This window comes from Bos grunniens, chromosome 13 (assembly GCF_055505025.1).
Source record: "Bos grunniens cultivar Pamir isolate PY7600 chromosome 13, Bosgru_T2T1.0, whole genome shotgun sequence".
Taxonomy (NCBI): Eukaryota; Metazoa; Chordata; class Mammalia; order Artiodactyla; family Bovidae; genus Bos; species Bos grunniens.
Genome location: NC_141177.1, coordinates 31,958,942 through 31,976,521, shown reverse-complemented (window position 1 = coordinate 31,976,521; position 17,580 = coordinate 31,958,942). Strand labels below are relative to the sequence as shown.

General features: G+C 40.5%; 1 protein-coding gene across 3 annotated transcripts in view; it reads right to left on the bottom strand.

The window, feature by feature from the left end:
* ATRN (attractin) overlaps window positions 1-17,580 on the bottom strand; it is a 189,365-nt gene that overhangs the window by 9,335 nt on the left and 162,450 nt on the right. For 2 of the 3 annotated variants that reach the window (XR_015139359.1, XM_086333323.1), the window contains 3 exons: window positions 13,551-13,629; window positions 9,945-10,052; window positions 1,598-1,712 (listed from right to left, as the gene is read on the bottom strand). Coding sequence is in view for 2 of the 3 variants with exons in the window: in XM_086333323.1 (XP_086189449.1) it covers window positions 1,598-1,712; window positions 9,945-10,052; window positions 13,551-13,629 (302 nt within the window). In the remaining variant the exon portion in view is untranslated. Of the gene's footprint in view, window positions 1-1,597; window positions 1,713-9,944; window positions 10,053-13,550; window positions 13,630-16,577; window positions 16,753-17,580 lie in introns of those variants that run through there. The other variant, XM_086333324.1, reaches the window with a different exon arrangement.

Sequence of the window (17,580 nt, the reverse complement as noted above, 5' to 3'; positions counted from 1 at the left end):
GTCAGTGTCTGCTTAGCTGGGCACTGACAGAAGACACTGCTCCAGAGCATCACGTCAACGGGCCCTTCTGCCCTTGACATGGACAAGGCCAAGTTAGGGGCTCAACTCACAGAAATCCCTGCTGCTGCTGCCGCTGCTAAGTCACTTCAGTTGTGTCTGACTCTGTGCGACCCTAGAGACGGCAGCCCACCAGGGTCCCCCGTCCCTGGGATTCTCCAGGTGAGAACACTGGAGTAGGTTGCCATTTCCTTCTCCAATGCATGAAAGTGAAAAGTGAAAGTGAAGTCGCTCAGTCGTGTCTGACCCTCAGCGACCCCATGGACTGCAGCCTTCCAGGCTCCTCCGTCCATGGGATTTTCCAGGCAAGAGTACTGGAGTGGGGTGCCATTGCCTTCTCCAACAGAAATCCCTAGATGAGGGCAAATCAAGCCATTCACTTATGACATGAAGACAATAAACCCTGACCTGGCCATGTCTAATGTCCTCCCTCATGAGAACACCACAGACCCAGACCTGAGGCCTGCAGGATCACTGCAACTGAAAGCTAACTAAACCATTTCTATTACTTGAGGCATCCCTTCAAAGTACTCCATAATTAATCAAGATACTTCCCAAACTGTATTCCACATTTCCTTTGTGTTCAACAGTTAAAGAATGTTTATCTAAATTATGATTCATGTATTTGATAGAGCATCTGTAAAAAACGGGTAAGATATTATATATACTAAGTTATAAAAATGTTTAAGATAGTTACATGAAAAAAGAAGAATAAAAATAAGAGTTATACATTCACTGCAACTAAATTGATGATAAGGGCTGGGAAGGAAACAGAACAGTGAAAATAGGTGCTACAGTAATGCTAGAAATACCAATTTGAGAACCACTAGCTTGAAGGAGCCAGCTGGAAGCCATGAAGTAAGACGACTGAGGAAGAGTGTGTGGAGCACAGAGGGAGAAAGCCTCAGTTAAGGGACAGCAATGAAAGAGAAAGTAAAGGAACAACACAGCCGGTGGGGAGGACGCATTGGTGGCAAAGGAAGGTTTGGCTGGAAGCAGGCTAAGGAGGCTGATGAAGTGAGGAGATCCAGATATTTTCCAGGAAGGAATGGTGACCTTAGAAAGAGGGGTTAAGGAATACAGGGGCAATGGGATCATCTTTCCAAATCCTCACAATGACACGAGGCAGGCACTACAGGTATACCTCATTTTATTGTGCTCACAGATAACTGTGTTGTTGTTTTTTTAAAAAATTGAAGGTTTATGGCAACCTTGCATTGTCAGATAATAGTATTTTTTAGTAATATTTTTAAATTAAATGAATGAGGAACCGTGTCTTTTTAGACATAATGCTGTTGCATCTCAACAGACTACAGTATAATACAGACATAACAGATGTATACTGGGAAAACAAAAATTCGTGTGACTCACTTCCTTGTGATACTTGCTTTACTGCAGTTTTCTGGAACCAAACCTGCAATGTTTCCTAGGTCTGCCTGAATGCAATATCACTTTTATAACCAAGTTCCCTATGAACATGAAGGAGTCTTCACACATCTAACACATAACCCTCATTTGTCAATAATTGTCATCTACTCACCGGACTGCCCAGGAGGAGGGATTCCACCGAGGCCTCGAGGGAGCCTCACAAACACAGAGAGGACAGCAGCTTTGTTGCCAAAACACGGCTCCAGGGCAATGGGCTTGGGAACAGTCTGGTGGAAGAAAACAAAGAATGACCTAAAATGGTGTTCCCTAAGAAACACCTTCTTACTCCATGTGATTTCTAAAGACACCCCTTCGTTAGTTTCTATTGTTATGAAACATCAAACAAATCACAAACTCTGGAGCTTAAAACAGCACCTATTTATTATCTCAGTTTTTTAGGTCAGAAGTCCAGGTGAGAGCTCTGTAGGGTTCTCTGCTTAGGGGTATAGGTCCTGTTTATGTCTTCTATCAGTTCTGGAAAGTAAAAGTCACTCAGTCGTGTCTGACTGTGACCCCATGAACTATACAGTCCATGGAATTCTCCAGGTCAGAATATTGGAGTGGGTAACCTATCCCTTCTCCAGCAGATCTTCAAGACCCAGGAATCGAACCGGGGTCTCCTGCATTGCAGGCGGATTCTTTACCAACTGAGCTATCAGGGAAGCCCCCACTCAGTTCAGGAAGAATTCTCAAGTCTATCTCACAAAGGTTCTGAGGGTCTCAGATCTTATCTTCAGAAGGTGGAACTCAAGTTATCAGCTGGGTTCCACTCCTACCAGGAGGCCCTGGGGAAGAACCAGCTTCAAGACTCATTCAAGTTGCTGGCAGAATCTAGCTCCTCCAGGCTCTAGGTGTGAAGTCCCCATTTCCTGGCTAGCAGTTAGCCAAGGGCCATTCTTCTTTTGGAGGCCACTCATATTCCTCTTCATAAGGTCTCTCCAGCATGAAACCAGTGACAGTGCTCAAGTACTTCTCATGGTTCCTCTTCTGCCACCAGTCAGAGAAAGTGTTCCCTATATATTAATGTCAACTACCCTCAGACTTTTAAAAAAACAATTTAGCTGTGGCTCTCAGGCCCTATAGCATGCAGGCTTCAGTAATTGTGGCTCATGGGCTTAGTTGCTCCACAGCACGTGGAATCTTCCTGCATCAGGCATCAAACCCATGTTCCTGCATTGGGAGGGGATTCTTATCCACTGCAATCAGGGAAGTCCACCCTCAGACTTTAATTACTTCTGCAAAATCTCTTCACAGCAGAATCTGAAGTAGTGTTTGATTGAACAAACATGAGAGAGGAATCTTGGGGGCCATCTTCAAAATTATGCCATCAGTTTCTTCAAACTGGTTGAAGAAACTGGAGCACAGAGAAATGACTAGATGAGTAAAACGGCTGAAGTAGTGAAATCACTTATGACCCAGGTGGGAGATGATAGTGGCCTAGATCAAGGTGATAGCTAACAGTGGTGGAAGTGGTGGCACAGGAGTCAGGACATAGTTTTGAAGATAAAGTAAAAAAGACTTGCTGATAGATGGGCTGTCCAGTGAGGATGAGAGCAAGGACAAGTCAAGGATGATTTTGGACTGAGCAACTAGAACATATTGAGTTGGGGAAGTTATGCCAGAGGAGCAGGTGTGGGGAACAGTCTCTTGTTTTGAACATGTTAAGTTTGTTCAGATGCTTATTAAGACATCCAAGTGGGAATACTGAGCCAGCAACCTGATATATGAGTTGGACACTCACAGGAGAGTTTGAGTGGTGAGCTCAGGGTGTTTACATCCACAACGGATAAAAAGATTGCTATTGTCTGAATATTCATGTACTCCCAAAATTCATGTTAAATTTTAACACCTAATGTTAATATTTGGAAATGGGTCCTTTGGGAGATGATCAGGACGAATGGGATTAGTGCCCTTAGAAAAGAGACCCTGAGAGCTCCCTCACCCCTTCTACCATGTAAAACTACAGCTAGAGGGAATTCCCTGATGGTTCAGTGGTTAGGACTCTGTATTTTACTGCTGAGGGCCCAGGTTCAATCCCTGGTTGGGGAACTAACATTCTGTGCAAGTTGGGTGGTATGGCAAAAAAAAAAAAAATTACAGCTAGAAGGTGCCTTCTATGAACCAGAAAGCAAGCCTTCATCAGACACTCATCTGCCAGTACCTTGATCTTGGATTTCCCAGGCTCCAGATCTGTGAGAAATTAATTTCTATTGTTTGTAAGCTACCCAGTCTCTGATATTTTGTTGTTAACAGCCTGAACAGACTAAGGCAATAACCAAAGGTGCAGATGTAAAAGATGTGAGGAGAGGCCCAAAGACTGAGTCTGAGACAGCTGCCCATTATTAAAAGATGCTGGAAGATGAAGAAGGCCGATGAAGAACACACAGCACAAACGGCCAGAAGGTGAGTGTGTGGCTCTTGACAAGAAATTCGAGACAGTGTTTTACTGGCTGTGCTGCAGGCTGCTGAGTGACATGGGATGTTACTAAGGCTCGTCTATTCTTCTCAATCCCACAAATGATCACTATTTTATCAGGACAATATTTTCTTAGATTTACAGAGGTTTATCAGCTGATTTACTCACTACTGCTTCTTATTCCACCCTCCTGGGGTAATTGGCCCCCTTTCTAGCACATCCTTTATATACTTCTTTCATACAGGTTTGTTGGTGGCAAGTACTCAGTTTTCCCTGCAGTCTGAAGACATCTTGATTTTATCCTTGTTCTTGAAAGGTAGGTACTGGGTACACTATTTGAGGCTGGCAGTTCTCTTTCAATACTTGTAGCATCTGGGAAGTCAGCTGTCACTTTGTCATTCCTTTGTAGTAAACTTTTTCCCCTTAGTTATTTTTTAATGTGGTAAAATACACATTACTTTGCTAGTGTGTGAGATGAGTGCAATTGTGTGGTAGTTTGAACATTCTTTGGCATTGCCTTTCTTTAAGATTGGAATGAAAACTGATTGTTTCCAGTCCTGTGGCGACTGCTGAGTTTTCCAAATTTGCTGGCATATTGAGTGCAGCACTTTCACAGTATCATCTTTTAGAATTTGAAATAGCTCAACTGAATTCCATCACCTCCACTAGCTTTGTTCGTAGTGATGCTTCCTAAGGCCCACTTGACTTCACATTCCAGGATGTCTGGCTCTAGATGAGTGATCACACCATCATGATTATCTGGGTAGTGAAGCTCTTTTTTGTATAGTTCTTCTGTGTATTCTTGCCACTTCTTAATATCTTCCGCTTCTGTTATGTCCATACCATTTCTGTCCTTTATCGAGCCCATCTTTGCATGAAATGTTCCCTTGGTACCTCTAATTTTCTTGACGAGATCTCTAGTCTTTCCCATTCTATTGCTTTCCTCTATTTTGCACTGATCTCTGAGGAAGGCTTTCTTATCTCTCCTTGCCATTCTTTGGAACTCTGCATTCAAATGGGTATATCTTTCTTTTTCTCCTTTGCCTTTAGCTTCTCTTCTCAGCTATTTTTAAGGCTGCCTCAGACAACCCTTTTGTCTTTTTGCATTTCTTTTTCTTGGGGATGGTCTTGATCACTGCCTCCTATACAACGTCACAAACCTCCATCCATAGTTCTTCATGCACTCTGTCTATCAGATCTAATTCCTTGAATCTATTTGTCACTTCCACTGTATAGTCATAAGGGATTTGATTTAGGTTATGCCTGGATGGTCTAGTGGTTTCCCCTACTTTCTTCAATTTAAGTCTGAATTTTGCAACAAGGAGTTCATGATCTGAGCCACAGTCAGCTCCTGGTCTTGTTTTGCTGAATAGAGCTTCTCCATCTTTGGCTGCAAAGAATATAATCAATCTGATTTCAGTATCGACTATCAGATGATGTCCATGTGTAGACTCTTCTCGTGTTGTTGGAAGAGGGTGTCTCTCTTTGGCTCTGTCTTTTCAATCTTTCTGGAGTTATTTCTCCACTCTTCTCCAGTAGCATATTGGGCACCTATCAACCTGGGAGTTCATCTTTCAGTGTCATACCTTTTTGCCTTTTCATAGTGTTTATGGGGTTCTCAAGGCAAGAATACTGAAGTGGTTTGCCATTCCCTTCTCCAGTGGACCACATTCTGTCAGAACTCTCCACCATGACCTGTCTGTCTTGGGGGTCCATACATGGCATGGCTCATAGTTTCACTGAGTTAGACAAGGCTGTGGTTCATGTGACCAGTTAGATTAGTTTTCTGTGATTGTGGTTTTCATTCTGTCTGGCCTCCAAGGCATAAGATGAGTGAGATTGCACTTATCTCACACGCTAGCAAAGTAATGCTCAAAATTCTTCAAGCCAGGCTTCAATGGTATGTGAACTGTAAACTTCCAGATGTTCAAGCTGGATTTAGAAAGGGCAGAGGAATCAGAGGTCAAATTGCCAATATCCTTTGGATCAACAAAAAAGCAACAGAGCTCCAGAAAAACATCTACTTCTGCTTTATTGAATACACCAAAGCCTTTGACTGTGTGGATCACAACAAACTGTGGAAAATTCCTAGAGACGGGAATACCAGACCACCTTACCTGCCTCCTGAGAAATCTGTATGCAGGTCAAGAAGCAACAGTTAGAACTGGACATGGAACAACAGACTGGTTCCAAATCAGGAAAGGAGTGTGTCAGGCTCTATATTGTCACCCTGCTTATTTAACTTATATGCAGAGTTCAGTTCAGTTGCTCAGTTGTGTCCAACTCTCTGTGACCCCAGGGACTGCAAACACCAGGTTTCCCTGTCTATCACCTACTGCCATCATCAAACTCAAGTCCATTGAGTCGGTGATGTCATCCAACCATCCCATCCTCTGTCATCCCCTTCTCCTCCTGCCTTCAACCCTTCATCAAGGTCTCTTCAAATGAGTCAGTTCTTTGCATCATGTGGTCAAAGTATTGGAGCTTCAGCTTCACCATCAGTCTTTCCAATGAATATTCAGAACTGATTTCCTTTAGGATTGACTAGTTGGATCTCCTTGCAGTCCAAGGGACTCTCAAGAGTCTTCTCCAACACCACAGTTCAAAAGGATCAATTCTTCAGCGCTCAGCTTTCTTTATAGTTCAACTCTCACATCCATACATGACTACTGGAAAAACCATAGCTTTGACTAGATGGGCCTTTGTTGGCAACGTAATGTCTCTGCTTTTTAACATGCTTTCTAGGTTGGTCATAGCTTTTCTTCCAGGGAGCAAGCATCTTTAAATTTCATGGCTGCAGTCACCATCTGCAGTGATTTTGGAGCCCCCCAAAAAATCAAGCCTCTCACTGTTTCTATCATTTCCCCTATCTATTTGCCATGAAGTGATGGGACCAGATGCCATGATCTTAGTTTTCTGAATGCTGAGTTTTAAGCCAACTTTTTCACTCTCCTCTTTCACCTTCATCAAGAGGCTCTTTAGTTCTTCACTTTCTGCCATTAGGAGTGGTGTCATCTGCATATCTGAGGTTATTGATATTTCTCCTGGCAATCTTGATTCCAGCTTGTGCTTCATCCAGCCTGGCATTTTGCATGATTTACTCTGCATATAAGTTAAATAAGCAGAGTGACAATATAGAGCCTTGATGTAGTCCTTTCCTGATTTGGAACCAGTCTGTTGTTCCATGTCCAGTTTTAACTGTTGCTTCTTGACCTGCATTCAGATTTCTTAGGAGGCAGGTCAGGTGGTCTGGTATTCCCATCTCTTTAAGTACTTTCCACAGTTTGTTGTGATCCACACAGTCAAAGGCTTTGGTGTAGTCAATAAAACAGAAATAGATGTTTTTCTAGATGTTTGGACTGCAAGGAGATCAAACCAGTCAATCCTAAAGGAAATCAGTCCTGAATATTCATTGGAAGGACTGATGCTGAAGCTGAAGCTGAAGCTCCAAAAATTTGGCCACCTGATGTGAAGAATTGACTCATTGGAAAAGACCCTGATGCTGGGAAAGATTGAAGGCAGGAGGAGAAGGGTTCGACAGAGGATGAAATGGTCGGATGGCACCACTGACTCGATGGACATGAGTTTGGGCAAGTTCCAGGAGTTGGTGATGGACAGGGAAGCCTGGTGTGCTGCAGTCCATGGCGTTGCAAAGACTCAGACACAACTGAGAAACTGAACTGAAAATACACATAACATAAAAAGCATTATCTTAACCATTTTTTTTTAAAGCACTTTCTTTGGCTGCATCAGGTCTTAGTTGTAGCAAGCAAGATCTTTGGTCTTTGTTGCAACACACGGGATCTTTTAGTTGTGCCAATTGAACTCTTAGTTGCACCAAGCACATTCTTAGTTGCAGCATGAGGGACTACTATAGTTCCCTGACAAGGGATGGAACCCAGGCCCACTGTATTGGGAACACAGAGTCTTAGCCACTGGACCACCAGGAAAGTCCCTATCTTAAACCATTATTTAGGTATACATTTTAGTAGTGTTATATGGTGCAACCATCACCACCATCTATTTCCCAAACTCCATTTTGGAAAACTAAAATTTTATACCCATCAAATTGCAAATCCCCCTTCCTTCCTCTCCCCAGACCTTGGCAACCATCATTCTATTTTCTAGGAATTTGACTACTCAAGGTAGCTCTCATAAGTGAAATCATACAGTGTTTGTCTTTTTGTGACTGACTTCTTTCACTTAGCATAATGTCTTTAAGGTTCATCTATGTTCATATATGTAACATGGGTCAGAGTTTCTTTCCTTTTTAAGGCTGAGTGAAGCTCCGTTGTATGTATATACCATATTCTGTTTATCCATTCCTATGTCAATGAACACCTGGGTTGGTTCCAGCTTTTAGCTACTATGAATGAAGCTGCTATGCACATGGTGTACAAATACATTGTCAAAACTCTGCCTTCAATTCTTCAGGGTATATATTGAGAAATGGGATTATTAGATCGTACATAATTCTATTTTTGCTTTTCTGAGGAAGAGAAATACTGTTTCCCACAGTAGCTGCATCATTTTCATTCCCACCAACAGTACACGAGGGTTCCAACTTTTCCACATTGTACTGGTCTTTTTCTGTCCTGGCTAATTTTAAGATGTTCTCTTTGTCTTTGAAGTTCCACAGTTTCACTAGGATAAATCCAACTGTAGTTTTCTTTTCTCTCCTACCTTTCCTCTGCTTTCTTTCCTTACTCTTGCTTACAATACATTTTGTTAAGAGTCTGAATAATTGTATTTCCCATCAGTTCTGGAAAATTCTCAGCTCTTTGAAAACTGCCTCTCCTCCATTCATTTGTTCTGGGACTGTAATATATATGTTAGATCTTCTCATTCTATCCTCCATATTCTTATTATCTGTCATATTTTTCCATCTTCTCATCTCTTTGTTCTACATTCTGTGTAATTTCTTCAGAGTCATCCTCCAGTTCAAAAGCTCTTTCCTCACTTGTCTCTGATGTGCTGTTTAACATGTAATCTGAGTCTTTAAAAAATTTCAACTACTGTATTTTCCATTTCTCTAACAGTTCCATTTGGTTCTTTTTCAGGTCTGCTTGGCCATTCTTGACTCTTATGGCTTCCTCATCTTTATGATTCCATCTTTCAGTTCTTTAAACATTTCATACAGAGCTATATCATATTCATTAGATGTCAATTCTGTTGTTTCTGCTGATTCTTACTCATTCGTCCTTGGTGACCACTGATTCTGTGGTCTTGATCTGTGGGACTCCTGAATGGCTGAATTGGGTGTATTTTTCCTCAGTCAGGATCCACATCTACTTCAACTGAGAGACATGGTATCTTACCAATCTAGAACCACTTTAGACCATGCATGGTTGTGGTTTGGGTTCATGGTTTATTCTTTTCTGGAGGAGGAAAGGAAAACAATCCCTGGAAATCTCACATACTTCCTGTAAGGTCAGTAATGCTTCAGTAAGTATGTTAGGACATACATGCGCACATACACACACACATATACATACATATATGTGTCTGTGTATATAATATATATCTCCATAGACATGTCTGTGTATATAATATATATCTCCATAGACATATAATTGTTTCCTAATGGTATCTGAACTATTTCATCATTTTGTTAAAAAAGAAAGTCTTACTATTTTCTTCATAATGGTGGAGGTGTTAGAATTCTTTATTTTCCACAGAATTCACAGTCAGTTATAACTTTTCCCCATTTAAAAAAATCCCCTAAATACTTACAAAGGACAATGGTTCAATTCAGTTATTTTCAAATTTTCAAGTATTATGCCACATGAAACTTAAAAGAATACCAGACAAGTTATTTAAATTTTAAAATTCCCTGAATATAAGACTGCTTAACAACATGAAACAAATATTGGAAAATGAAAGCAAGACAATAGCTGACAGTTTCAGTGCTGACTTATTGCTAAGAAGAAACAGAGAGGACAAAGTAAGAGGTAACAGAATGAGGCTCTTGCCCTCTCTGGTTCCTCACACTGAGAAGCATGAGGTTTGATAAGTTACAGGGACTTTTGAAATACAATCTCACCTTTATACTCCCCCCAATAAGATCAGGAGGCTCTTCATCTGTTTCCAAGGCGACATTTACAGAGGCAAAGGGACGACTGGCCATCTGCTGCATCTCTCGAAGAAGTTGCTGATGAGTAATACGGCAACCATTAATGCAAAGAGTACTGAGGGGGTTTTATTAGAGACTACTACATATTAAAAATAGCTCATCTTCCTTGATTCAAACAAATTAATTCCAAAATGATATTTCTGAGATAGCTGGGGAAAACTGGACATGGACCAAGCATTACCTTTTTAATTTTGTTGACTATGATGACAATATTGTTGTTATAGTAAAGAAAAATTCCTTATCTGTTAGAGATACACATTAATGTACTGATGGATATAATGCTATGATGCCTGCTTGTTAAGTACGTAAATTATCCTATTTCCTCATATTTTTATTACTAGATTAAAGCCAGGCTTTCTTTTTTCCTGCTGAAACTTGGACGAAATACTTACACAGCAACAAAAACTATCCTTTGTTACACAGTATTTAAGAACTGAAAGAGAGCTTTATTCAGAGAGGTGGTATAAACTAAACACATAAAAAACATGAAGTTTTGCAGAGCAGAGGGACAAGTAAGGGCTCTGGATTCAGGTAGGCTTGGATATGAACACCTGCTCCAACTCCTTCCAGCTGTGTGATGTTAAAAAGTTATTTAAAATTTCTGGGCCTCCATTCCCTCCTCTCTGAAATGGGGTTTTAATCCCATAAAAGTATCAGTACGATTAAATGAGATGTTTTACCTAGCACAGTGCCTAGCTTATGGTGTGTAGCTAGTGCCTAGCTTATGGTGTGTAGTCAATTATATATCATTAGGGATATCAGAGATTTGGGCATGTCACTGAAGCTCTGAGGTCATGCTGTGGAAGACAATGAGGCCTTACTTAACTACTTCCTTAAAACTATTTTAGAGACAGAATCTTGGGCTGGATAGATCATGGCTATGTTTTAGAATGGCATTTCTGTTTTAGAAACAGAATGTTCTGTTTTAGAAGGGTATTTTTAACATTAAAAATTTTGTTAAATATCAATAATCATATGCCTACATCTCACAAAGCTATTAGTTTATTTACTCAACAAATACATATAACAATAATCCTCCTCTAGATTCTGTGCTAAGTGTGGAGTCACAGTGAGACAGTGACTCTACCTACTTGCTTCCAGTTCCCAGTCTAGTTCCCTTATGACAAGTGCAGGAGATAATGGGAGTAAAGGCCCTTTAAAACAGGGCCTGGTATGTAGCAATGACTTAAGCAGTATTAGATGCTATTATTTTTGTTGTTATAAATAATATCAAATCATTCTTCTACAGTTCTGAGAGGGATAAATCATGAATGATATTTTAGAAGAGATGAAATATATTCTGAATGGACAGGTTCACAGTAACAGAGAAATTTTAAATCACAAAGGTAAAAGCTTAGTTTACTGGCTGATCAACTGTGTAATTAGCATATTCTTTTTTGGAAACCTGTTTTCTACTAAGTGTTCACCTCATTTTCTTTCATGTATGTTGTGATTATTTTCCAGTTGATTGTTTGTCTTCTACATTAGTTCAATTATTTTTACAAACTTTATTTTTATATATGTTTGTATGATGTTTCAATAATCTTATCTGAAAACAATGATTTTGTCCCCTTTCCAAAAGGAACAAAACTTCTTATTTTTCTTTCTCTTAGTGCAGAGTCTAGAACATCCAGAACAAAACTAAGTCACTACTGGGACTACATGATGGTTAGAAGGAACATGGCCTTTGAAGACAGAAGTCTTAAATTCAAAACATAGTTTGGTGTCTTTAAGTAGCTGTGTGATGATGGGTAAGTTATTTTGCCTCTCTGAGCCTCGGCTCCTTCATTTATAAAACAGGAGTAGTATCAGTAACTATTTTATAGGTTGCTGTAAGGATTATACAAATATAAAACCTTAATATAAAACCTCTTAGAAGAGTGCCTACAACTTAGAAATGCTCAAATGTCAGGGTTTTTTTTTTTTTCTTTTTTCTGTCAGTTCTTAATATGACTAACTTATCTTGATTTTATTGGGTACAACCTTGAGTATTTCTTCATCATGAGTAATGTTGGTTACCTGGTTATTTCTCAAAGTGTGGAGGAGGTATTATTTTTGAGTTTACTAAGAGTTTTATTTTTAAACTAGGATGAGTGCTGATATTAATAAATGATTAAATGATTACTTGCTACTACTGAAAATTTAGGGTTTTGTTTTTTTTTTTTATACCCATGGATATAACATATCCTAGTAGGTTCTCTGGTATGAAATGATCCCTTTACTACACGGTCAACTAGACAGCTGCACATTATAGTCATTATGCAACTGGTCTTTACTTTTTGGTGCTACCTTTCTCAAATTTTGGTTTCAAGGTTTCTATGCATAAAATGAATCAGGATTCTTTTAAGTTTCCCATCTTTTCCTTTACCCTGGAAAAAGGAAATTTATTTTTTTGGAAATAATTAAATCTCATAAACACCCAAGGAGGAGTAGACTATTATTATCTCCATAAGCTCATCTCAAATTAAAACTGCCTGTGTCTAATAGCCTTTGTCGAGAGAGTAATAATTTGACTCTCTCAAAATAATTTTTTGATTCCTTCCCTGGTACTAGTTTATGTGGTTTCTTACTTCTTTATTACACATTTGGATAACTTATTTTTTTCAGAATGTTGCATAATTCGTTGAGATTTTAAAATGTCTTAGTAATACAGCTATTAAAAAAACCTCTGAATATGTTATCCACTGAATTTTTAAAATGATCATAAAGAGGATACAACATTACCTCTACGAAAAAAAATACCTTTACATGGGTCAGAAATGGTCCATGTCATGGCCCCACTGTTCATGTCATGAACAGTGCTGAGTGCTTGGGTATTTTGAGTCTAGATATTTCTGTTCTCTAAATCTTTCTATAGATCAATTTTTATATAGAAAAAAGCATGAGTAGATATAGAAGATCAAAGAGCACAAAATCCAGGTATTAGTGTACTTCTATTTAGCAACAATGCAACAGACATGATGACTAAAAGGCAGAGTAATAACACATGTGAAAGTTTCAATAAACAGCTTTTGTGTTGTAATTTTTAATCAAGTTTATTTGACTTGCCAATTATAAATATTTGTTTGACTTATTAATATTACTTTTGGAATGGAGCTGTGGAAATAAATCAACACTAAAAAATAAAACTCAAGCAAATACTTAATCAGACACACATTTATCTTTCCTTGAATAATGAGAAATTTTTGAGATGCTTAAATGGCTGATTTTATTCTCATTCTCATGAAAGGCTCCTGTAAAAGCTGTGCTTTACTAAGCCTTCAGATCTCCAGCCTGAGTTAAGGAATCAGGGTCTGGGAGAAAGGGTAAAACTGAGTCAATACAATCCTAAAACCTTCTTTTTAGAAAGTTAAAACCATGTGGTGCAGAATTAACATAGCTTACATAGCACTAATTGAAGTCTACTGACCATGTATTACTCTCTATGACTACACAGCTAAAACTGACATGCTTAAAGGAAATATGAAGGAAAAAGCTCCTTTAGGGATTCGTTAATCTTTATTCACTGAGGCTTACCTCTCTACGTCTGGAAGCCCAACAACTTTGTTTAATTTTCCAAACCACAGCAGCCACCAGGAGCAGAGAGAGGAAACAACTGTAAGAAAGCAAAGTACTGAGTTATTATCCCAGCCCCCAGAATCAGCATGCTGTCATCCACACCTCAGGTCAGTCAGGGACACAATCCCCCAAATACCCACTCCAAGCTCCTTTCTGCTGAGTCATCACAACCAGTCCTGGTTCAAAGGAAACAAAGTAAGAGAATGAGCTTTCTGACCCAACCGGTAGACAATACTATCTCCACAAGGCACTCCCAGAGGAGAGCCCTGACCTTCTGCCAGGCCTTTATCAGAATGACATATCATGGCTTATCCAAATAATAAAACTAATTCTACCATAATTATAACCAGTAACAAGCATGCTATTTAATCAAATCAGCAAAAATTTACCGATAAAGCTTAAAATAATGAGAAAAGTTAATTATCAAAGTGACAATCAGCTTTTCATAAGGAAGATATAAATAGAGAATAAACTTATATGTAATAATATGTATTCAAAGTAAGTACATACTTTATAAATAAAATAAAACAACTAAATTCAAGCCAACAGCTTTCTTAAAGATTAAGATAGACTAAGTCCCAGTGGTCTTATAACTGCAAATGATTTTAATGTTCTCTCATCAAAAGCTACTGTGACAGGAAAGAGAAAGACTGACTTCTGATTAAAAGGACTAATGAGCCTAACAAATAAACCTCTTAGGTAGCTGTTTAAATAATTTAAAAATTGGCATTTTCACTCATTAATTTGTACAGTGTACTGTTCCAGTGTTACAAGCAGATACAAGGCTCTCTGCCCCTGCAGTCGGGTACTCTTTGTTGAGATCTGTGTTTGCAGGATGCGGTTGGCTTTCCAGAGGCAGCTTCAGAGCAAACTGCTGAAGACAGGCTGCCCCAGTTGGCTGGTGACAGGCCCCCTAAGGTGCTACAGGACTGAACTTCTGCCCTTTCAGAAACAGAAATTAAGCCTTCCTCAGCCCACCACCTTCCCGAGAGGCACATAATGCAAACCCCTTCAATGGGTACCCTGGCAAAAGAGAAGCACCTCTACCCCCCACCCAGATCACCACTCAGTGGACAGTCTTCAGCTCCTATCTTGTTGGGCGCCTCAGCTGTGCTGACACTGATGATCCTTCCATCTCTCTGATGGTTTCTGTTTTTCTTTTTATACAGTACTTTATTGAGGCAGATCCTGTTCTAGGCTCATGGAATACATCAATGAACAGAGCAAAGGACTACTTTCCCCATGGAGGCAAACAGTAAATAAAGTGAGCATATTATACAGCATGTTAGAAAGGAGTAAATACTACACAAATAAAAAGAAGGTAAGGGTAAGGAGGTTCAGGAGTGTTGGCGGTACCCTAAAGCAGAATGGTCGGAATGGGTGGACCTTAACTTTTGAGAAGGTGACATGTGAGCTAAGACGTGGAGGATGTGTGGGAGATGGCTTGTGAAGGTCTGCAGAAATGCGCCTGGGCAACTGGGATCAGCTAGTGCAAAGCCTGAGGCAAGGATGTGCCTGGGATTTCTTGAGGAACCTCAGGAGGCTGGAGTGGGAGGGGGCAGTTATGCCAGGGATAAAGACATAGAAGTAAGAGAAGGGCAGATCATGAGGACCCTAAAGCCATCATAATGGTGTTGGCTTTTACTGAGTGAGATGAGCCACTGAAGATTTTTGAACAGAGAAGTATCATGATTTAATTTATACTGAGGAGACCATGAAGGCAGCAACTCAGAAATAGAAAGAACAGGAGTCTAGGTAAGAAATGAGGGTGGCTCAAACCAGGATGATGGTAGCAGGGGTATGAAAAGTACTTTGGAATCTAGACATGAAGGTCAAGACAGTAGGATTTCCTGATGGGCTGGATGTAGGGTACAAAAGAGAAAGTCAGGGTGTGGGGACTGAGGAACTTGTCATCAACCTATTCAGGGAAGATTCTGGGGGGAGAAAGTGTGAGATACAGGCGAGTAAAGTTTTAGACATGCTGAGTTCTGAGACATCTACCTGAAAGCTACGGGGAGATGTCATGAGTTGATATGTAAACTCAGGGCTGGGTGTCAGGTTTGGGCTGGAGACAGCTTGAGAGTCATCAGCATACACGTGGTATTTGGGGTAATGAATCTGCACGAGGACATCAAGGGAATAAATACAAATAGAGAAGAGTGTCTTGAGGGCACCCCAACACTGAGAAGTTAGGGATGACAGGAAGAAGTAAAGGAGTCTGAGAAGACTAACCTTAGTCTTTCGTGGTTTATATGGATAATCCTGCCCAGCCCCATAATCCTGCTTTTTGTTACTTTTACTCAAATAGATAAACACAAGAAGACAGCAAACCTACATGGAAGAACATGAAACATGCAAGTTGCTCCAGATGCTGCTGATGCAGCTGAACCCAGGGTGGCCTGAGAGGCCTCTCCTGGACTACCCTCAACACAGAATTGTGAAACAGACAGCTCAGAAGGTCTGTGTCCTTTATTCCCGAGAGCGTCTGTCATCAATGTGGGCCTGTTAAAAATACCAACAACCCAGTTCCTTCCACCTGTACCAGCTTTTCTGAGACACAAACGGCACACCAACAGACAATGAGCATCCTTCAAAGGTGATATATGCATGGTTTCTCCTTGGGAAACACAACAATGAAGAATTTACTAGTTATTTCAAAAAAGGTGGCACTTGCTGATACCCTCCTTCTTTTTTTTCCTCCACTAATCTGGGTACAGGTGGGGCTGTGACTCAGTGTTTATCTTTCTGAAGTCCCTCTTATCAATGGTTTTCTGTAATTTTAAACACATTTACAAATATAAGTTTTTAAAGTGTTAGTTGCTCAGTTGTGGCTAACTCTTTGCGACCCCATGGATTACAGCACACCAGGATCCTCTCTCCGTGGAATTCTCCAGCCAACAACCCTGGAGTGGGTTACCATTCCCTTCTCCAGGGGATCTTCCTGATCCATGGATCGAACCCAGGTCTCCTGCATTGCAGGAAGATTCTTTACCGTCTCAGTCACCAGCACAAACAAAACCTGTGTGAAACAGAATCCAGGGGAAAGGAGCAGTGACTGCACAAGAGACTAAATAAGACTTGCCTGTAAATGTTTAGGAGTCTCCCTCGGAATGGGTCAGCAGTGGCTTGCCGTTGGGTCAGGGCACTGGCAGCAGTAGTCCTGGGAGGCAGGGCGTGTTGGTGTAAGTCCTCTTGGAGGAGATCACCATTAGCCCTACTATAAAGCCTACAGCCCTACCACAGAGACTGCAGACCCTAGGATTGGGCTGCTTCAGGTCAAACTACAGAGAGGGAGCACAGCCCCACCTATTAGCAGAAAATTGGATTAACGATTTACTGAGCATGGCCCTGCCCACCAGAGAAAAACCCAGTTTTCCCCACAGCCAGTCCCTCCCATCAGGAAGCTTGCACAAGCCTCTTACCCTCAGCCATCAGAGGGCAGATAGAATGAAAGCCACAATCACAGAAAACTAACCAAACTGATCACTTGGATCACAGCCTTGTCTAGCTCAATGAAACTGAGCCATGCCATGCAGGGCCACCCAAGAAGGACATGTCATGGAGATTTCTGACAAAATGTGGTTCACTGGAGAAGGGAATGGCAAACCACTTTCGCATTCTTGCCATGAGAACCCCATGAACAGTATGAAGAGGCAAAAAGATATTACACTGAAAGATACCCCTCGCCCTGGTCAGTAGGTATCCAATATGCTACTGGGGAAGAGCAGAAAAACAGCTCCAGAAAGAATGAAAAGGCTGAGCCAAAGTGGAAACAACACCCAGCTGCGGATGTGTCTGGACGTGAAAATGAAGTCGGATGCTGTAAAGAACAATACTGCATAGGAACCTGGAATGTGAGGTCCATGAATTAAGGTATATTGGATATGGTCAAACAGGAGATGGCAAGAGTGAACATGGAAATTTTAGGAATCAGTGAACTAAAATGATGGGAATGGGCACATTTAATCCAGATGACCATTATATCTAC